This window comes from Oryx dammah, unplaced genomic scaffold, assembly GCF_014754425.2.
Source record: "Oryx dammah isolate SB20612 unplaced genomic scaffold, SCBI_Odam_1.1 HiC_scaffold_8, whole genome shotgun sequence".
NCBI lineage: Eukaryota > Metazoa > Chordata > Mammalia > Artiodactyla > Bovidae > Oryx > Oryx dammah.
Genome location: NW_024070192.1, coordinates 52,758,151 through 52,780,593, shown reverse-complemented (window position 1 = coordinate 52,780,593; position 22,443 = coordinate 52,758,151). Strand labels below are relative to the sequence as shown.

Genomic DNA, 22,443 nt, shown 5'->3' with positions numbered 1-22,443 from the left:
ACTGATCTCCTTTAGGATGGACTGGCTGCATCTCCTTGCAGTCCAAGCGACTCTCAAGAGTCTTCTCCAACACCACAGTTCAAAAGCATCAATTCTTTTGCCCTCAGCTTTCTTCACAGTCCAACTCTCACATCCATACATGACCACTGGAAAAACCATAGCCTTGTCTAGACGGACCTTTGTTGGCAAAGTAATGCCTCTGCTTTTTAATGTGCTATCTAGGTTGGTCATAACTTTCCTTCCAAGGTTATAGGTTTTGCATTTTCCCTTTTAGTTTACTAAAGTAGTACTACTAATTCTCTTATTTCAAAGAAAGAAAGAAAAAGAAAACCTGTTGGCTTTGCCTTCAAAGTATAGGGAAAATCTAATTCTCACCACTTTGACTCCTCCTGAGCCAAGCTACGATTACTGTCTCCTGGAATCTGGTAATAGCCTCTGTGCTGGTTGCTCTGTCTCCAGCCTTGCTGCCCTGTAATCTGGTCTCACCTCGGTGGCATCAGTGATCGTGTTAAAAGTTAAGTCAGATCATGGCTCTAGTTCTGCTCAAAACCATCCCATGGTTCCCATTTCATCCAGAGTGGGGAAAAAAAAAACCCTCCTAACAGCCTAGACAGTCCAACGCCACTGGGCCCCCATGAACTCTCCTCCTGCTCTGCCGTCTTACCCACTGGATTCCACCGCATGCCTTCGTGCTGATCCTCAGACATACCAGGCACACTTCTGCCTCAAGGGCTTGCAGTGTCCTGATTTCTCACCTCAATCACTTTCTCTCCAGGCATCTGCACGCATCACCTCCTCACCCACTGAGGGTCTTTCCTGTAATGTCATCCTCTCAATGAAGCCTTCCTTGGCCTTGCTTTTAAAAATTAACCCTGCTCCCTTTGCATTCCTTCCCCCCCCCTTTTTTTTTCTCCCTGGACTTACCACCATCTAAACTATTCTATATTTTACTTATTTTGTTGTCTATTTCCACTAGAATGAAAGTTCCCCGAATGGAGAGAGCTTGTCTTTTGCTCACTGCACGAGCTCCAACACCTGGAACGTGCCTGACACATAACAGGCGCTCTCTATTTATTGAATGTTTTGTTGAATGAATGAACAACTGAGGACACCTGTGCAGAGAGGCCGCTGGAAATTAATGAAGTTATGTGCAAACAGAGAGTGGGGGAGGGGACAGAAGAGGGGTTGGTGTAAACTGTTTAATGGGCATAAGGGCACCTTCTTTCCTTACTTTTCCCTTCCTGCTCCCCACCCTGGAGAAGGCAAAGGCACCCCACTCCGGTACTCTTGCCTGGAAAATCCATGGACGGAGGAGCCTGGTGGGCTGCAGTCCATGGGGTCGCTAAGAGTCGGACATGACTGAGTGACTTCACTTTCACTTTTCACTTTCATGCATTGGAGAAGGAAATGGCACTCCACTCCAGTGTTCTTGCCTGGAGAATCCCAGGGACAGGGGAGCCTGGTGGGCTGCCGTCTATGGGGCTGCACAGAGTCGGACACGACTGAAGCGACTTAGCAGCAGCAACTCCCCACCCTCCCCAACACATGCGCTCACCCACCTCCACCAGGAAGCCCACCCTGCTCACCGGCCTGCTGTGGCGGGGGCGGCACCGGATACGCAGCACCAAGGCCAGGATGACCACAAAGATGATGCCCACCACCGTCAGGAGGATCCATACATCGTAATCTGGCTGGGGGAGCGAGCAGAGAGAGAAAGGGTCACACCTGTGGAAGCAGCGAGGCCAACTCGGGAGAAACACAGGAGACACACGGAGAACAGGGGGGCCCTTGAGTCTCCAAGAGGGGGTGAGGTTGCAGGTGGGCTTAGGTGGTCCCTTTCTGCCCACAGACACTGGGGAGGCTCCTCCAGACACCAGTTTTGAGAGGTACAATCTCAAGGTAAAAGGGAACAGTGACCCCTCTGCAAGGTAGGAGCTTCCCAGTGGGTGGAGAAATACCAGCCAGGTGTCATGGGGCCCAGGGCCCAGGGGTTCATTCTGGCTCTGCTACTGTGTTCCATGAAACCAAGATGCTGAAGAACTCAGCTGGCCCAATCTGTTCATCCTGCAGATGCGGCCCAGAGTGGGGAAGAAACTTGCCCAGAGGAGCGCAGCTGGGGGACAGAGTTGGCCTGGGAGCTTCTAAGGTCTCTTGCACTCCAGGAGTCTGAGGGCTTTCGGTGACAGTCGCACAGGGAAAGGTGGGGGTGACTGCAGGTGCCTGGGCCGGGGCTGGAGACTTGGCCCGCTTACCCACGTCGGGGGCTCCTTCAGCTCAATCCTCACGTGGGCCTTTCGGTTCTTATACACAAACTCCATCAGCTTCTCGGCATCGTGACCCCAGATCAACACCACGGGCCACGTCAGCCCCAAGGGCTGCTGCAGCTGCAGGAGAGAAGTGCCCATGAGGGCGGCTGTGTCCTGACTTCTGCTCCCGCAGCACCTCTCTCTTCCTCCCTCCAGCCCCCTCCTCAAGCACCCCTCATCCAGGGTACCTGCTCAGCAGCAGCGCGGTCCTCCGTGATGTCAAAGAGGACGGCGCTGGCGCCCCGCTCCCCCGCCATCCGGGCCTGCAGAGACACACAGCAGAGGTCCGGCGGGGGTCAGACACAGCCCGTCCACACCCCAGCCTCACCCCCTCACACATCCACCCCTGCCTAAGGCGCACCCCACACCTCTGCATGCTCACACCTCTAACACATGCAAGAGGTCAGTGGGGTTAGGGTCACCCTGCCCCGCCCTGAGCTCACCCAGGGCCACTGCCTTCAAGGACCACATTCAGTCCTTCCTTTTGTAACGGAGCAAACCCTTAACAAGGTTCAGTAGGTGCCAGGGGGTGGACTAGGCTCCAGGCCTGGGGACAAGTAAGATGGCCCTGCCATGGAGGTACCTCTGGTCCGCCTTCACTAGGAAGGGTGAGAACGGAGAGCAGGGAGTGACCACAGTCCCCCAATCTGGGGCGTTGGAGAGTGAACTGTCCCCTGTTCCGAAAGGCGGAGAGCTCCTTCAGAACAGAACTGGGCTTTCCAGGGTCCAGCCTTGCCCGAGAAGAGGAGGGTGCAGGGCATCCCCTCGCCTCCGCCGCCTCCGCCGGCCGATCCAGGAGCCCGGGACGCTGCTCTCCCCCGGCATCAAGGACAGCCCCGGGCTCAGCCCATCTCTGTCTCCCCGCGCTGTCCAGTTGGCCAGCTCCTCCTCGGCTCCAGTTCAGGGCCTTACTGGGGGCCCCCGGCCGGTGCTTTCTGCCCTTCACCCCTCCCTGAGGGGGGCGACAGAGCCTGGGCTGGGGAGGCACCCAAGGGGCTGTTCCCACAAGGACGCTGCACGCGCGCCAAGCTCCCAGAGTCGAGCCAAGCGGGCGAGCAGACGGCAGAGCCAGAGAGAGAACCAGAAGCGGGAGTCGAAGGGCTCTGGGGGTGCGGGAAGACGCGGGAGCTGAGAGCTGAGGGTGCGGTGGGGGCGCGCGGGCAGAGGACGGGCAGACGGAGCGCTCCGCGGCCTCCCTCGGGCGCACACGCCCTCCAGGCGGCCGGCCCGGGGCCTCGGGGGCCCGGGGCCTGCTGGGGGCCTGCTGGGGGCCTGCTGGGGGCCTGGGGCCTTCCTGCAGGCGCTGAAGGGGTTAACCGCTCCGCACGCGGCGAGGCAGGAAGAGGAGCCCGCGCAGGGCTTACTCACTCGCTCACACCCCCAGCGCTTTGATCTCGGCTTCCCTTCCCGGGAGAGCCTGTCGGGGCAGGTCTCCGAGCAGGTCTCCCGCCGGACCGGCCGCGGGGCGCGGCTGCTGCTCCCGCCTCCCTGCTCCCCACTCCCCGGGCGGCCGCAGGGGCCCCTCCGAACAGGCAGGGGCGCCCCGGGAGGCTGGTGGAGACACTCAAGCGGGGCTTTTTCGGTCAGGAGGGCAGCTTCCCCTCCCCTTCCTCCGGCCCTGTGGAGCTGAGCCGGGCCCTCCACCAGCGCCCAGGCCCAGGCTCGCCAGGCTGTCCCTGTGCGACTGCTGAAGAGGCGGAGAGCTCACAGCTTGCATCCTCCTCTAGCCTGCTTATGCGCTGCAAGTGTCCCCTAGGAGACCGCCTAGGCCATCTAAGTGACCCCAGGGGAAAAAAAAAAGAAGTGGTCCAGGGACTTCCCTTGTGGTCCAGTGGTTAAGACTCCGCTCTTTTAATGCAAGGGGCATGGATTCCATCCCTGGTCAAGGGACTAAGATCCCACATGCTGTGAAGGTGGCCAACCAAATTAAAAAAAATAAAAGTTGTTGTCCAATCTTCAGAGGCCTCCAAACCAGAGCATGGGAGCTACCCCCAGGGGAATAGGAGGATTCCTGCTCATCTCCTAGTCCATAAACTGGCCAAGAGGTGGGTTGGGGGCACCCTAGTAGTCACAGAACTGAGACTCCTGGATCCTCAGTGCCACCAAGGCCTTCTGCTTCTCATCCCCAGGGTGAGACCTTGAACCCAGCCCAGCCGGGAAGAGCAGGAGGGAAGGGCACAGACTTCCTCCTCTGGAGATGTTCTGACTTCTCCACCCCTCTCTCTTTGAAGGGTTGGGGTAGGAACAGTGGAAAGTAATTACCCTGACGTTCAAACACCCTGCCGAATACAGCCCATAATTACAAAGTTGTAAAAGTGATCAAAGAGAGAGGGTTGGCCAACAGGGAAAACAAACAGGACTTTCAGGCAGTGGGTGTCCATGTCCAGAGTTCTAGGAATCAAAAAGCAAGATTTAGGGCCAGATGGCTGCCCCCTCGGGGGACTACCCATGCTGCCCTCCTGCACCTGAGCAAGAAGGAGGGAGGAAGAGAAGCACTTCTTCAGAAACGAGAACCTGGAAGAGAGAGGATGGGCAGGCCCTCCAGATAGAAAGATAATCTTTAGAAAGACATCCCAGAGGCCTCTCTGGAGCTGCAGAGGCAGCCAGCCTTCTAAGAGCCGCAAGCAGGCTGCCCACTGCCTAGAGCAGGGAGGCCAGTGTGTCCCAGGACTTGGGCACGTCTACACTCCGCACTGCCCTGCGCCTTAGATCTTCCTCTTCAGACACATCACGGTGGATCTCTCCCTTATCACTGACTGACTGAGCACCCACTGTGCCCAGGACACCAAGCCGGGGAAGGCCAAGCCCTCCAGAACAACTCATAATTTAGCTGTGGAGACAAGGCATATGTGTAAAATTATAATGCTGACAGCAACATTCTAGAGTACAAATAAATGAAACAGACCAGTCATTTCCAAACCTTTTTCACTGCAGAAAACCCTTTCCTCCATCTTCCCCCTCATCTCACACACACACACACACACGCGCGCGCGCACACATGCACGCACGCACACGCGCGCATGCACACGCACACATGCACGCACGCGCACACATGCATGCACGCGCACGCACACACGCACGCAGGCACACATGCATGCACGCACGCACACACTGACAAATCTTCAACACAAAAGAGAAGTGAGTTGAGGTTGAGGGTGGGACTGGGGGTAAGAAGGACGCTTGGCTTCCCCGCTCCCACCCCAGCCCCTGACAAGGCCCTTCATGAAGCCTGGTGTGTAAAGCATGCCCAGAGACCCTGCAGCACGCCTGGACGTAAGGGCTTCTGCCCTCAGTGGCCCAGCTGGGCTGGGTCAGCCAGGACAGATTCAGTAGAAGAGGTGGGCTTCATCTCGGCTTGAAAGTGAGGGTAGGAGGAGGTAGAAGGGATAACACCTTTATTGAGACCCACTCTGCTATTGAGACTGAATCTGCTATCAGTTATTAGCTGTGAAACTTTGGGCAAGTCATTTAACTGCTCTGTGCCACAGTTTTCCTTTCTATAAACTAGGGGTAATAATTGAACCTACTTCATAGGGTTGTTTTGAGGGCTATATAATTTAATCCATGTAAAGCCTTATAATAAGTGCCTGGCACAGAGTAAGTGTTCCGTAAGTGTTAGTTATTATCATATTAGCTATTATCATGTGCTTTGCGTGAGTGATTTCATTTGCTCCTCACAACAACTCTATAAGACAGTCATCAGCCCCACTTCTAAATTGAGGAAACTGAGGCATGGAGAGACAGAAAAACTTGTCCAGGGTCACACAGCTGATAAGCAGTGGAAGCAAAATTCCCACCCAGGATTTCAGCCTTCTGAGTACCTGGTTACCAGGGGGTGGTCTCTATGGTAAGAGAAGCAGGGCTTATATCCATCTTTTTGCCTCCAGAGCCAGCTCCTTCCACCAGGCAAAAGGCCACTGTTCCAGTCCAGGCACAGGGTGATAAGGGCCTGAGGAGTCACAAGGGTACTAATAGAGAAACAGAGACGGGGACTTCCCTCGTGGTCAGGTAGTTAAGACCCCACACTTCCAGTGCAGGGGGCTCCGAACTGATCCCTGGCTGGGGAACTAAGATCACACATGCTGTGAGTCATGGCCAAAAAAATATTAAATAATAATAAAAAAGAGACCAATCTGGGTGACCTGGCAGGAGGAGGAAGGTGGTGGTGCTGACAAGAATGAACGAGTCCGGAAGAACTAGTGAGGGTTTCAGAGATGGAGAGAGGACAGTGAGGGAGAAAGAGCACCCTTGTTAACTATGGAAGCACAGGATAAAGATGCCGACGACCAGGGACACGGTGACCGCTGCAATCATTTGTTGGGTGATCGCTGTGTGCTAGGCACAGGGCAAGAGCTTCCATCTGCATGGTCTCTTCCACCCCTCCTAACTACTACATGATGTCAGCCCCATCATTATTCCGCCTTTACAGACAGGGAAACGGAGGCTCCAAGAGTTGAAATGGTCAAGTCACACTGAGGGCAGTGGAGATGCTGGGCTCTGCACGGGGCTGCCTGGCTCCCGAGCCCCAGTTCTGGGGATCATGACGGCACCCCTGACACTAACTGATATGCCAGCACAGAGCTGATGGAGGTCAGTGGTTTTCAAATTTCCTCACCAAAGAGCCACCTTTCCTCTATTTCTCCCATGACCCTATTTTTAAATATGTTTACCCAAGCTACGGGAGAAGGCAATGGCAACCCTCTCCAGTACTCTTGCCTGGAAAATTCTGTGGATGGGGGAGCCTGGTAGGCTGCAGTCCATGGGGTCACTAAGAGTCGGGCACGACTGAGCGACTTCTCTTTCACTTTTCACTTTCATGCACTGGAGAAGGAAATGGCAACCCACTCCAGTGTTCTTGCCTGGAGAATCCCAGGGACAGAGGAGCCTGGTGGGCTGCCGTCTATGGGGTCGCACACTGCATTTCTTAGGCACAATTCATTTTCCTATGAGAAAACTTGTATTAACACATGGAACTGATAGAATTCCAACCAAAAGCAAAAAAAAAAGAAAAAAAAACCACACTGAAGAGTTTAGTTAAGCCTGTGGGATGTCTAAAATATTGGGAGGTCAAGGTGCTTCTCCCGTTGGTTTTGCGTTTGATTTAGCGTAGGCACTACTTAGCACTTGACAGACAGTATTTTCAACCTCACCTTGGTCACCGGGGTAGGAAATCAAAGTCCCATTTTATGGGAGTGGAAACAAAGGCCCAACCAGGTTACTTAAGTAGCTCAGAGAGCACTCACCGATGTTCCTCGTGACCCAGAGTCTCTGCACGTGGCTCACGTCTCCTACAGAAACCTATTCCTCTAGGGGCGACAAGAAGCCTCCTGTCTTACGTGGGCGCATCCTGACAGGTTGCTGAGCATCCACGTGCATGTGAAGTCACTCTCTGCTTCAGAGGGACAGCAGGGCTTCTCAGAACCCGAACTCCCCATCCGTCCATCCCCCGCCCCAACAACCCACTCACACTCCCCTACCTGACAGCAGGCAGTCATTTACCAAATGAACAATGAGTGACATTTGCCATACTTTGTCAAGCGATGGAAATGAAATAGCCAGAAGCAGGGCAGCTTCAGCCTAACAAAACGCTGCTGCCAGCAAGGCCCCGCACCATCCTGCAGACACACCACTCTCTCCAGCGCCTCCGGTGGGCCCTGGCCCCCATCTCCCCCTCCCTGGGAGCCCCTTCGGCATCAGCATAACCAGAGAATATCCTCACCCATCCGTGGGCACCACAGTCTGCCCACTGATTCCCCTGGGGAATCAGCGAAGAACCCAGGCTCTTCCCTTGAGACTCCTGGCCCAGGAAACAGCCCTCAGGAGGACCACGAAACCCCCGGGAGGGCTTAGGCCTGAGCACAGGAAGCAGGCCCACAGGCTGGGGCTGTCACCCCCTTCTCTCAGCCCTCCCCGGGAGCAGGACCCTCTCCCGAAGTCTGCCTGACCGAGCCCCCCACAACCTAGCTACACTCTGGCTCGTGTCAGCATGAGGATCACGCCACAGAGGTTCCGTTTTCCCATCCAGAACAGGAAGCCACAGGGCACAGGGATTAAAAGCTCGGGGCTGAGAACTGGACGAGGCTCGGTTCAAATCTCAGCTCTGCCCCTTGCTCACTGCGTCCTCTGGCAAGTTCTCAAGTTTTCTGACCCTCACTTGTCTTCTACGTCAAATAGAGGATAACAATGTCTAGTTTTCCTGATCGTTGTGGAACATAAATGAGAATTAATATGCAAGAAGTATCTACGCTGGGTCCCACCCTCATATCAGCACAAAGAAAACAGTAACTGATGTGAAAGCAGGGGTCGTGACTGCAGATGTGTGCGGGTCCGTGAGGTGGCAGGCCGGTGGGCAGCGTGCCAGCCAGAGAGCCCGTGACAGTGGACAGGTGGCAGTGGCTGCCAGCTCCAGCCAGGGCCGCCCCGTGGAAGTGCAGCCCACCACTCCGCAATCTCAGAGGAACAGTATTTTAAGGGGCACTGGCTTCTGTTTCTGCTCTCTTTGCATGGTGCTCAGTGAGTATATCTGAAAGATGGAAAAGCCCTCTGGCTGACCCCTTCTTTGCGCTGATGCGGGGCAGGGGGTGGGGTGTTGGAACGTCCACGTGCCAGGGAGGAGGCAGGATGGGGTCCAAACCCTAGGTGACACCAGGAAGTTCTGCTGCTACATGGTTGGTGGGGAAAGGATGGGGGCCTGCATTTCCATGTCTCTCAGACCCGTCATGGGCTATAAAAACCTCAACTGAGCACATCACTCTCGAGAAAAGAGTAGACAATGAGCACAGGACCTCTCACAGCCCAGAGCTGGGTGAAGGGTGTGTTGGAGTCAAGAGTGACTCTACCTTGCTGGCCAGTGACAGGCAGGGACGGGGGGCCCGTTGGGGACTCTCCAGCTTGACGATGCTGATGAACCCAGGCTCCAGATTGTCATCATCGCTGGCGTTGCACAGGTATAGGGGGTGAGACTGCAGAGAGAAAGAGAGACAGGTTAGGAGGCTCTAGGGAGCAGAAGGCGCAGCTGGGAGAGCCGGGCACTTCCTCACTGTTCTCACAGGGGCCTGGCAGGCCTCCTGGTGCCACAGTAGAGGAGGCTTCCTATCAGATGGTCTCATAGCAAGCTAGGAGCCCCCGGACCAAGGATGCATGGAGGTGGGGGCACACAGGAGTGAGGGCTGTCCAAAACGGGCACCTAAGTGAAGAGCCTGTTGCAAAGCCACTCCAGCAACCCTCAAGCCCTGCTTTTCCAAACTGGTCAGCTGCAAAGGGCTCTCCTGGCCCTAGCCTCTCCCACCTCCTAATTCTGCTCCAAGACCCCAGGTGCAGAGCCTCTCTCAGTGCACTCAGAATCTTGCCTTCCTCCCTTGCTCTCCAAGGGCAGTGCTGGGCACTGCTGGTGCCTCCTGTCCCCACGGCAGCTGTTGCCATGGCGATGCCCATCATTCCTGCGGCTTGGGTTTTCTCACTGGATGCTATCTTGTTCCCTTCAACATCCTCCTTCGCCTATCCTTAGAGTAAGCAGGTTACTGATAGGGAGGAGAACTGTTTGGGGATAAGGTTCGGCTAGAGTTAAGTCTCTTAGCCAAATTCCTAGGAGCACAATTCCTAGGAGCTCATCCTGTGCCCTGGAAGGGTGGATAGGAGGATGCAGCCTGCTCTGCCCACCTGTTCTGAGGGTATGGCAGGTCCAGCCAAGACCTGGGGCCTCCAGCCTGGCTGGTACGGAGCAGTGACTCAGGGGAAGCAGGCCAACAGGCTGAACAGAGACTGCAGGTCCCCACGCCAAAGGGATGAGACTGCCCTTCTGCACACTCTCTTCTTCTTCAGGGTGACTTTTTTTTTTTTGGCCACACCTCACGGCATGCAGGGCTTTTCCGGTGGCTCAGCCGCCTGCAATGCAGGAGACGCAGGAGATGGAGGTTCAGTCCCTGGGTTGGGAAGATTCCCTGGAGGAGGGCAGGGCAACCCACTCCAGTAGTCTTGCCTGGAGAATCTCACGGACAGAGGAACCTGGCGGGCTACAGTCCATGGGGGCGCAAAGAGTCGGAGACGACTGAAGCTCTTGAGCACACACATGGCATGCACGTTGGATCTTAGTTCCTCAGCCAGTGATTGAACCTGCTACCTCTGCCTTGGAAGCGTGAGTCTTAACCAAACTTCCCTGGGCTGCCAGGGAAGTCCCTCCTTCAGGGTGATTCTAATACCCACTCAAACCTAATTTTCCCAGAGTACTGTGAGAGCAAAGCATAATTCTATGGGCCAGGGATTCCCACATGGTAGAAACCCACCGTATGCTGTCAAGAATGGGCCTTCCTACTAGGGAGTTGCCCACGATTCCCTGGCTCCTGCTGTTGAAGTCTAAAGGACTTCCAGGAAGAACCAGAGAGAATTTGGTCACAGGAACCAGAGACAATTTTGAATTTCTGAAGATGTTTATGAGCATGATAATGCCAGTGCTGGATTTAAAAGCACAATCACTTTTTGAAAGCACTTTTGGGCTATTTTCTCATACTGTGTCACTGCGGCCTCTTGAACATAGCAGGTTCTCAGTAAGTATGCACTAGCTCACTTTGAATTATATCCCTGGGAATAAAAATCTCTGAGCAGGGGGTGTTGAGAGAGGAGTGAGTTCCATTCTTGCTGCTAGAAATTAAGGACTATCAGGCTGGTGGTGATCAAGATTTAGTGTGAGAGAAAGTTTCTATATATCCCCAAGCCCCCAGAAATGGTGTGGGGCATAAAGTTGGGGGGTGTGGTGAAGTTTTAGCCCCATCTCAACAAGCGCTACTAATCTGTCCATCTGCTCATTCATTTCTTCATTTTATCAACACCAAAGGCCCTCCTGGTGCCAGGCACTGTTCAATAAATGGAGGAGGAGTCAACAATGAATACGGTAGGCTCTTTGCCTCAAAGAAGCTCAGAATACAAGAGTACTGTGCTGTAGTGATGCAGGTTCCTTCAAGGGCCCCCTGGAGGGCCTGGGGATGGGGACCTACAATCCCACGGGGGAGGGCAGAGTGACTTGTGCTCCTCTGGGGACTTAAATGATGTGTGTTCACCCAGTGGACCCACAACAAGGGGGAGGGTGGCTTCGTGGCGGAGGAGCAGCCTGTGCTGAGGGTTGGAAGGGACTGCAAACTGAAGAAACCATGGACTGAGGAGCCTGGCAGGCTGCAGTCCATGGGGTCGAGAAGAGTTGGACACGACTGAAGCGACTGAGCAAGCACGCAGGGCATGCACATAGGATCTTACCTACTATGTAGGTGGCATGTATAGTCCAACTTTCTCAAGATAACTCCAAGATGCTTCTCCCTGACCAGAGGGTCAAGGCGGGCAGGAGAAAGTCACTTTGGGGAGGAGCAGTCTTTGGAGAAGGCTTTGTGAAAATGTAAGCACCACACTGCCCCCAGGTCTTCTTGCAGGGGTGGGAACCAACATGCCCTCGCCTATAGTGCTCACAACAGAAGGTGCTGAGATGGAGCCGAAATATGGTGCAGCGTCACCAGACTTCCCTGGTCCTGAACTAACAGCTACAGAAGAAGGAAATGGGGGAAATTAACCATTAGTAAACGCTGTTGGCTTGCCAGAGCCTGCAGATGTTATCTCACTACCAGGTAGGTGTGCTCACCCCCACTTAGAGGAAGAAGCTTGAAGCACAGAGAAATCAAGGTCACACAAAATTAGAACCCAGCTCTGCCTGACTCCACCCTCTGGAGTCACGTAACTCCAAATGAGACACGTAGTTGGACTTCTGGCTGGTCCAGGCATTAAGAATCCAGGGGACACGGCTTCTATCCCTAGTCCTGGAAGATTCCACGTGCCACAGGGCAACTAAGCCCATGTGCCACAACTCCTGCAACAAGAGAAGCCACTGCAATGAGAAGCCAGCGCACCAGAAGGCTGCTGCAGATAGGCCTGCTTGCCGCAACTAGAGAAAGCCGGCCCGCAGCAATGAAGACCCAGCAGAGCCGTAAACAAAGTAAAAAAAAAAAAAGAAAGGAAACACATAGTGACTCTGCCATTGTCCATCCAATGATGAGGATGAGGATGAGAGTCCACATGTATTGAGTAAGCACGGTGGACCAGTGTCCTAACCACTTTTGTGTATTCTTTTTATCCTCCTCCTGCTGCTGCTGCTGCTGAGTCGCTTCAGTCGTGTCCGACTCTGCGACCCCACAGACTACAGCCTACCAGGCTCCTCCACCCATGGGATTTTTCAGGCAAGATACTGGAGTGGGGTGCCACTGCCTTCTCCGTTTTATCCTCCTAACAACCCTAAAATCATCTCCATTTTAAAAATGAGGAAACAGAAGCACAGAACAGTTAAGGAACATGCCCAGGATTACACAGCCGAGAGCCGACCATTAGAGAGCTAGAAAGAAGTAAGATGAAGTTAAAAAAAAAAAAAAAGAAGAAGAATCTTCGTTTGACTTTGAAAACATGGTACCTTTCCCTAATTCATAACCAAGAAAATCTGCCTTCCTAATTATACATTCCTAAAGCATATGACCCAAACACAAGTCCTTGAAATACTGGTGGTGACTTCCAGGAATATTCCAGGCTCTCTTTTAGTGAAGAGTGCTCCATGGTGTCCCAGGGTGACCTCAGCCAAACCCTCGGCTTTGATTTCCACACTGAGGTGGTTAATTACGTAAGTACAGCCCAGACCTCTCTTGAGTTCCAGACCTTCACGAGGGGCCTGGACATTTCTGCCTGAAGAAATGAGACCCCTCAAACTCAGCATTTCACCATTAAACTAATAATTTTATGCCTCAAAACTACCCCTCCAGTGTTCCCTCTTTGGGGGACTGGAACCACCATCCACCTATTACTCAAGTTAGATGACTTCCTAGTCTCCTCTGAGCTCCTTCATCTCCCACCACCTCCAACAACTGATCAGCAAATTCTTTTCTTAATACTGACTCATTTGGCTGTGTCTGGACTTAGCTGCAGCGCATTGTCTCTTCACTGGGGCACATGGGCTCCAGAGCTGCTCTGAGGCATGCGGATCTTAGTTCCCGAACCAGGGACTGAAGCTGTGCCCTGCGTCGCAAGGCAGATTCTTAACCTCTGGACCACCAAGGAAGTCCCCAATCATCAAATTCTAGCAATTCTAGCTCCTAAACATTTCTATTCTTTGTCCTCTTTCTGCCATTCCCATACTAACTCTAACACAAGCCACCATCCAATTCACTGAAATAACCACTTAACTGGGGTCAACCCACCCCGCTCAGTTCCCTATACTGAAGCCAAAGTGGTCTAATGTGGGCATCTCTCTTCCTCTCTGGGCTTCCCTGACACCTCAGTTGGGAAGGAACCCACCTCCAATGCAGAAGACCCTGGTTTGATTCCTGGATCAGGAAGATTTGCTGGAGAAGGGATAGGCTACCCACTCCGGTATTCTTGGGCTTCCTTTGTGGCTGGTAAAGAATCTGCCCGCAATGCGGGAGACCTGGGTTCAATCCCTGGGTTGGGAAGATCCCCTGGAGAAGGGAAAGGCTATCCATTCCAGTATTCTTGCCTGGAGAATACCATGGACTGTATAGTCCATGGGTCACAAAGAGTCAGACAGGACTGAGCGACTAAGCACACACACACAGACTTACCCTAGAGTATTTTAGTTATCTACTTACTTCCCTCCCTCCCTCCTACAGCCTGTGACAGACCTTCACTGCCTCTCCAGTGCCTGCTACATAGGTTTTATTTATTTCTTTTCAAAAAGTATTTATTTGGCTGTGCCGGGTCTAAGTTTCGGCATTCAGGATCTTTTGATTATGGCATGTGGGATCTAGTTCCCTGACCAGGGGTCAAACCCAGGTCCCCTGTATTGGGAGTTCAGAGTCTTAGCCACTGGACTAGCAGGGAAGTCCCTGCTACATAGGTTTTAAAATTAAATATTGAATGCCTACAACCAGAAAACTGACAGTTACCTATGAAGACAGCATGATGTACCAAAACCCTGATAATCATGGCTTTGGGAGAGGAATTAGAGAGGAGATGGAGAAGAGATTTTGGTGGTTTGCTCTGAGTACTTCAATCATAGGACAATGTGCAAAAGATATTAATTTGAGTTTTATTTTGTGTTGTGGAAGAATAAAAAAGAATGAGAGCTATTTATATACCGTTCCTGTCTTTTCCCTCCTCTCATTCCAAGAAGAGAGCCTTGTGTTCTATTTCCTTGCCTTGGGGGACATTTACCAAAAGCAAAAGTTGCTGAAGGTCTCTGTCCTGACTTTGGAGAAAGACTGAAGTCACTGAGAACAAGGGAGTGTCCTGAGGGCAGAAAGGAGTCTGTCTGCGGAGCTGGGTGGGGGTAGCGGGTGGTCAGAGTCCCCAGAATCTGGAGGATGGGGAGGGGCCTGGAGAGTGCCACGTGGTGGGAATCTACAGCCTACGCCCCAGAAGGAGGGACCCCAGAGGTTGGACCCTGGCAAAGATGCTGTGCCCACCTGGACTCCAAGGGAACACGTGCTCGGACAGTGGTCACATTGGTGGCGACCGGTGTGGACAAGTAAAAAGTATTAGTTATCTCAGTTTTGGCTGCTCTGTGAGGGGGATGCTCAGTCGCTTCAGTCGTGTCCGACTCTTTGCGACCCCATGGACTGAGCCCCCCAAGCTCCTCCGTCCATGGGATTTTCCAGGCAAGGATGCTGGGGAGGGTTGACATACCCATCTCCAGGGGATCTTCCTGACCCAGGGATTGAATCTGGGTCTCCTGCAAAGTGGGATAGGACCTTTAGGTCAGGAATTCCATTTGAGAAAAATAAAGGACCATGGTATTTCTTGCAGAGTCATATCTGCAGCATGAAAATCATGCTGACTGTGCTTATGTATGGAGTCTTTTACAATGAGAGTTTCTCAAGTACGCATTCTCAGTTTGAAAACAAAAGCCAAGAAAAGGTCATTCAACTCCCTAGCAAGGCAAAGTTGGTCTTACACCCTGGAGTGTAACACCAGGGCTGTTTTTACCCCCTCCTCCAGGGAATTTTCAGCTGGGAAGAGGGTGCCTGAGAAGAAAGCAGATCTAAATGCATCTGCCTCCTTAATGTCTCCTAAAAATGCAGATGTAAACACGATTTCCACACCGGCCCCCCGTCTCGTCAGTTATATCAGGAGAGGACCAAGAGAAACGGGCTTGCAGGACCTGGGGATGGTGTGGCTGGGGAGGGCTCCTAGAAACCAAGCCAGCTTAAAGTCTACTTGCATCTTGCTGAAAGGCCAGGAGACCCAGTGCCCAATTCTAGACACTGCTATGAGGAGGAGCAAATTACAAGGACTTCTTCCATAGGGTCCAGGCCACTCCGGCTGAGAACTCAACTCTGCACACACACTTTAAGCACCGAGGTCAGGGCGTAGGTCTTTGCTGGTGTGCGCTGTATTTCCTGCTCTGGTCTGTATGTTTCTGTCCTCCTCCTTCACCTTATTTGTTCTGGTTTTTCCATTCTCTTCCCAGCCTTTAGGTTCATTTTCTGACTCCATCATTTAGCTGTGTGACCTGGGACAGGTTGTCTCTTAGCTTTCTTGAACTTCCCATTCTTCACGTTCAGAATGGAATAAAAACTGCCTCCTGATTAGCATGAAGTCTGGAGACAATGGCTCTAAGTGCCTAGCATGGAGCCTCCTGACCCTCACTAAGTGCTCATTACTATTTTTTTAAATATTTATTTGTATGTATTTATTTGGCTGCACCACGTCTTATTTGCAGCCTGGGGGATCTATAGTTGAAGTATACCAACTCTTAGTTGTGGCATGCGGGGTTTAGTTCCCCTGCATTGTAAGTACCAAGTCTTAGCCCCTGGATTATCAGGCTTGTCCCAGTAAGTGCTCATTAAATGGTCGTTATTTTTATTGACGCCGTTGCATCCGTATTAGTAAAATGCCTTCTTATTCTCGGAAGGGACAAAGCCCGTCCTGACAGCTTCTCCTTTGCCAGTCGTCACGGCGGCTCTGAATGCCAGTGTTCCCCTCCGCCCGGTCTGGGACAGCTCGTTATCCACGGTCACTTCCCTCCTGGGCTCAGCCCTCCAACCCCACTGAACAAGCTCTTCCAGTTCTCAGCCCGCCTCCTTCCCATGTGATCTCATTACCTCCTCACAAAGGGCATTCCAGGGCTCAAGTGAGCCCCGAACTTGACGCGGGCCTTATTTAATCCACAACATCTCCTCCTCTCGGGGTGTGTGCTCTTGCAAGTAATTCTCTGCTGTCTCCTGTTCCCCAGCCACCCTCGTCCCCGCCCAGTTCAGCCGCAATCATCTCTTATTCTCTGAGTCCACTCACAGACCTTCACCCAGGCCTTGGACGGGTAACTTTACTGCCTGCTACAATTTTACCTTTGTAATCAGGAACATTGGCCGGGCATCAAAGGCACCTTCTCCCCATTTCCTCTTTTCAGATTTTATAATCATCCTCTCCCATGCAACCTCCATTACCTGAACTTGGAACTACCTGACTTTTATCTCTGGCGACAGGACCCAGGAGCGTCGTAAAGTCACGCCCCTGGAGCTGGGCGTTGGGACAAGCAGACTGGCCTGGAGTTGCTGCTGTTGCTGCTGTAGTCTCTGAGGGCCAGTGTGGGCATCTTGCCCGTTATTTAAAGAGGCCGATGCTCATCGCTACAGGGTAGATCCTAATGGCAACTGTTTAGGATTTGGAAACTTCTAGACTGCATTTCCATCCATCCTTAGACTGCATCTCTGCCTCTTTGGGGTGGCTGAGTTTCCTAATCAGTTAACTTGGGAGGCTGGAGGATTGTCAAGAGGAGTTTCCTTTTATCTATTTGTTAAAATGCTTTTACAAGGAAAATGTATTCCTGCTTGATTGTGTGATTTTTTTTTTTAAGGTACAAAAAAAAAATGGTGGGAGGAGAGAAACAGAAGCATACCCTTGATGGAAAGGGACTAGCAGAGACAAGGGGCATGATAGAGGCCTCCAGTATCTCTTGCTTGATCCAGAGAAAACTTCCTGGGGGCAGAGGTGCTGGTGAGTAAGAGGGCTGCTAAGAGAAGAAATGAAAGGATCTGCTAGCTTCCAGCAGAAGGCAGAGGCAGTCTGAGGTGAGGAGCTGAGCTTGCCGAGGGTCCAGTCTGGGGCTATGCATCTGGTAGCTCTTGATGGGCTTCCCTGGGGGCTCAGATGGTAAAGAATTCACCTGCAATGCAGGAGACCAGGGTTTGATCCCTGGGTCGGGAAGATCGGCTGGAGAAGAGAATGGCTACCCACTCCAGTATTCTTGCCTGGAGAATTCCATGGACAGAGGAGCCTGGTGGGCACAGAATCAATGGACATGAGTTTGAGCAAACTCCGGGAGATAGTGAAGGACAGGGGGGCCTGCAGTCCATGCAAGAGTCGGACACAACTTAGCAACTGAACAGCAAGAAAAACAGGCCCTTCATATTTGGCGAAAGAATGAATAAAACTCAACTTGAATCCAGTTGCCATACAGTTTATAAAAGAGATGTGATTTGCTAACAGTTGAGCCTGGTTCAGACCTGTACGGTGCCTTTAAAACTTGCTTTACACAGACAAGGAATGTGAGCCTCATGCTCCAGATGGCCCATGGTTACATAAGGTAGTTAAAGGAGGCTGAAGTCTCCTAAATTCAGCCCCACTTCCCTGAATATTACACCATTCCGCCTCCAGGTCTATGTGTTGGGAAGTATTCTGTGCGGTATAACAAACATCAACTGAGTACTAGAATGCCTGGATGGAAGGCTTCAGGATCTACATTTCTAGAATTTTCCAACTTGAATCATTCTTAACAGCAAGACAGGAGCTGTCTGCTCCTTTTCCCTCTGGGCCCAGGCTCTCTCTGCCCAGCAGTCTCAGCTTTTCTTCTTCCCCTCTAGGGCTTATCTCATCTCTCCTAGCCACAACAAGGCAGTCAGACCCAGACGCTGCTCAGAGATACTTTCCCAATGAATCGTCCATGTTTGTCTAGGATGAGAAAGGTGTGTCCTGAAATTAGAGGTCACACAAGCTCAGACCCAGATAATGGACATTCAGGCAGACTGCCACCTCTCTCACTGTCTCCTCCCACATTACAGTCTTCATTCAAGTAAAAAAAATTACCTCCCCTTGCTTCAGATCGTGTCCATGCTCCATGATGTGACTGGACTCCTTTACCCTACGACGGTCCTATGGTGGGCCTCTCCCGACCCCACTCTCTGCCTGGCATCCTTGTGGTGCACAGGGTCACGCATGCTCATGCTTGCTCGCTCAGTCGTGTCCCACTTTTGCAGCCCCATGGACTGCAGCCCACCAGGCTCCTCTGTCCATGGAATTTTCCAGGCAAGAACACTGGAGTGGAGAGCCATTCCCTTCTCCACATGATCTCCCGAACCCAGGGCTCAAACCCGCGTCTCTTGCATGAGCAGGCAGATTCTTTACCACTGCATCACCTGAAAAGCCAAGGTCATCACCATCTATCTGTAATCTCTTTTAATAAAATACATACAAGGAGGAAGTATAATATTAAGTATTACTTTATCTTTCTGGTTTGCCTTGGAAACGAACAGAGATCATTCTGTCGTTTTTGAGACTGCATCCAAGTACTGCATTTCGGACTCTTTTGTTGACCATGATGGCTACTCCATTTCTTCTGAGGGATTCCTGCCCGCAGTAGTAGATATAACGGTCATCTGAGTTACATTCACCCATTCAAGTCCATTTTAGTTCGCTGATTCCTAGAATGTCGACATTCACCCTTGCCATCTCTTGTTTGACCACTTCCTATTTGCCTTGATTCATGGACCTGACATTCCAGGTTCCTATGCAATATTGCTCTTTACAGCATCGGACCTTGCTTCTATCACCAGTCACATCCACAGCTGGGTACTGTTTTTGCTTTGGCTCCATCCCTTCATTCTTTTTGGAGTTATTTCTCCCCTGATCTCCAGTAGCGTGTTGGGCACCTACTGACCTGGAGAGTTCCTCTTTCACTATCCTATCATTTTGCCTTTTCATACTGTTCATGGGGTTCTCAATCTCAAAAATGACAGAATGATCTCTGTTCGTTTCCAAGGCAAACCATTCAATATCACAGTAATCCAAGTCTATGCCCCAACCAGTAATGCTGAAGAAGCTGAAGTTGAACGGTTCTATGAAGACCTACAAGACCTTTTAGAACTAACACCCCAAAAAGATGTCCTTTTCATTACAGGGGACTGGAATGCAAAAGTAGGAAGTCAAGAAACACCTGGAGTAACAGGCAAATTTGGCCTTGGAATGTGGAATGAAGCAGGGCAAAGACTAATAGAGTTTTGCCAAGAAAATGCACTGGTCATAGCAAACACCCTCTTCCAACAACACAAGAGAAGACTCTACACATGAACATCACCAGATGGTCAACACCAAAACCAGATTGATTATATTCTTTGCAGCCAAAGGTGGAGAAGCTCTATAGTCAACAAAAACAAGACCAGGAGCTGACTGTGGCTCAGATCATGAACTCCTTATTGCCAAATTGACTTAAATTGAAGAAAGTAGGGAAAACCGCTAGGCCATTCAGGTATGACCTAAATCAAATCCCTTATGATTATAGAGTGGAAGTGAGAAATAGATTTAAGGGCCTAGATCTGATAGATAGAGTGCCTGATGAACTATGGAATGAGGTTCGTGACATTGTACAGGAGACAGGCATCAAGACCTTCCCATGGAAAAGAAATGCAAAAAAGCAAAATGGCTGTCTGGGGAGGCCTTACAAATAGCTGTGAAAAGAAGAGAGGCGAAAAGCAAAGGAGAAAAGGAAAGATATAAGCATCTGAATGCAGAGTTCCAGAGAATAGCAAGAAGAGATAAAAAAGCCTTCTTCAGCGATCAATGCAAAGAAATAGAGGAAAAGAACATAATGGGAAAGACTAGAGATCTCTTCAACAAAACTAGAGATACCAAGGGAACATTTCATGCAAAGATGGGCTCGATAAAGGACAGAAATGGTATGGACCTAACAGAAGCAGAACATATTAAGAAGAGGTGGCAAGAATACACAGAAGAACTGTACAAAAAAGATCTTCATGACCCAGATAATCATGATGGTGTGATCACTCATCTAGAGCCAGACATCCTGCTGTGTGAAGTCAAGTGGGCCTTAGAAAGCATCACCACGAACAAAGCTAGTGGAGGTGATGGAATTCCAGTTGAGCTATCTCACATCCTGGAAGATGATGCTGTGAAAGTGCTTCACTCAATATGCCAGCAAATTTGGAAAACTCAGCAGTGGCCACAGGACTGGAAAAGGTCAGTTTTCATTCCCATCCCAAAGAAAGGCAATGCCAAAGAATGCTCAAACTACTGCACAATTGTACTCATCTCACACGCTAGTAAAGTAATGCTCAAAATTCTCCAAGCCAGGCTTCAGCAATACGTGAACCGTGAACTTCCAGATGTTCAAGCTGGTTTTAGAAAAGGTAGAGGAACCAGAGAACAAATTGCCAACATCTGCTGGATCATGGAAAAAGCAACAGAGTTCCAGGAAAACATCTATTTCTGCTTTATTGACTATGCCAAAGCCTTTGACTGTGTGGATCACAATAAAGTGTGGAAAATTCTGAAAGAGATGGGAATACCAGACCACCTGACCTGCCTCTTGAGAAATCTGTATGCAGGCCAGGAAGCAACAGTTAGAACTGGACATGGAACAACAGACTGGTTTCAAATAGAAAAGGAGTACGTCAAGGCTGTATATTGTCACCCTGATTATTTAACTTCTATGCAGAGTACATCATGAGAAACATTGGGCTGGAGGAAGCACAAGCTGGAATCAAGATTGCCGGGAGAAATATCAATAACCTCAGATATGCAGATGACACCACCCTTGTGGCAAAAAGTGAAGAGGAACTAAAAAAGCCTCTTGATGAAAGTGAAAGAGGAGAGTGAAAAAGTTGGCTTAAAGCTCGACATTCAGAAAATGAAGACCATGGCATCTGGTCCCATCACTTCATAGGAAATAGATGGGGAAACAGTGGAAACAGTGTCAGATTTTATTTTTCTGGGCTGCAAAATCACTGCAGATGGTGACTGCAGCCATGAAATTAAAAGACGCTTACTCCTTGGAAGAAAAGTTATGACCAACCTAGATAGTATATTCAAAAGCAGAGACATTACTTTGTCGACTAAAGTCCATCTAGTCAACGCTATGGTTTTCCCTGTGGTCATGTATGGATGTGAGAGTTGGACTATAAAGAAGGCTGAGCACCGAAGAATTGATGCTTTTGACCTGTGGTGTTGGAGAAGACTCTTGAGAGTCCCTTGGACTGCAAGGAGATCCAACCAGTCCATTCTGAAGGAGATCAGCCCTGGGATTTCTTTGGAAGGAATGATGCTAAAGCTGAAACTCCAGTACTTTGGCCACCCCATGCGAAGAGTTGACTCATTGGAAAAGACTCTGATGCTGGGAGGGATTGGGGGCAGGAGGAGAAGGGGACGACCAAGGATGAGATGGCTGGATGGCATCACCGACTCGATGGACATGAGTCTGAGTGAACTCCGGGAGTTGGTGATGGACAGGGAGGCCTGGCGTGCTGCGGTTCATGGGGTCGCAAAGAGTCGCACACGACTGAGTGACTGAACTGAACTATCTTTCTGGAATTTTAAAATGACATATGCACACATTTTAAAAAGTTACACATATTAAATAGATACAAAATAATTTCTTTTTTTTAAAATCTATTTATTTATTTTGACTGCACCAAGTCTTAGTTGTGGCATGTGGGACCTAGTTTCCTGATCAGGGATCAAACCCAGGTCCCCTAAATTGGGAGTGCACAGTCTTAGCCACTGGACCACCAGGGAACTCCCCAAACTGTAATTTCTAAAATATATCTTACAAATTAAGCAGGAAGGAAGGAAGAAGAAAGGGTGGAGAAAGAAGAAAGTGGCTGTTTGAGTTGATTTTGAAATCAGCTGATATCAGAGAAGAAATCTTATTTGGTGGAAATCAGAAAGGAGAAAAATCACAACCACCATAAGGTACAGGTTTTTTTAAATTTTTGGCTGCACCCCATGACGTGTGGGGCTTAGTTCCCTGACCAGGGACCAAACCCATGCCCCCTGCACCGGAAGGTGGAGTTCTAACCCCTGGACCAGCAGGGAAGCCCCTCGAGAGGTAGTGTTTCTCCATTATATTCCCATAGAGAAACAGGGTTTG

The 22,443-nt window shown here is 50.9% G+C and overlaps 1 protein-coding gene across 1 annotated transcript in view; it reads right to left on the bottom strand.

Annotated features, from left to right (window-relative positions):
* Positions 1-22,443, bottom strand: part of RNF43 (ring finger protein 43) — a 68,875-nt gene that overhangs the window by 8,412 nt on the left and 38,020 nt on the right. Inside the window, exons 2-5 of the mRNA XM_040244227.1 lie at positions 9,146-9,268; positions 2,495-2,569; positions 2,253-2,384; positions 1,587-1,691 (exon numbers count right to left, since the gene is read on the bottom strand). Of these exons, the coding sequence (XP_040100161.1) occupies positions 1,587-1,691; positions 2,253-2,384; positions 2,495-2,569; positions 9,146-9,268 (435 nt within the window). The remainder of the gene's footprint in view (positions 1-1,586; positions 1,692-2,252; positions 2,385-2,494; positions 2,570-9,145; positions 9,269-22,443) is intronic.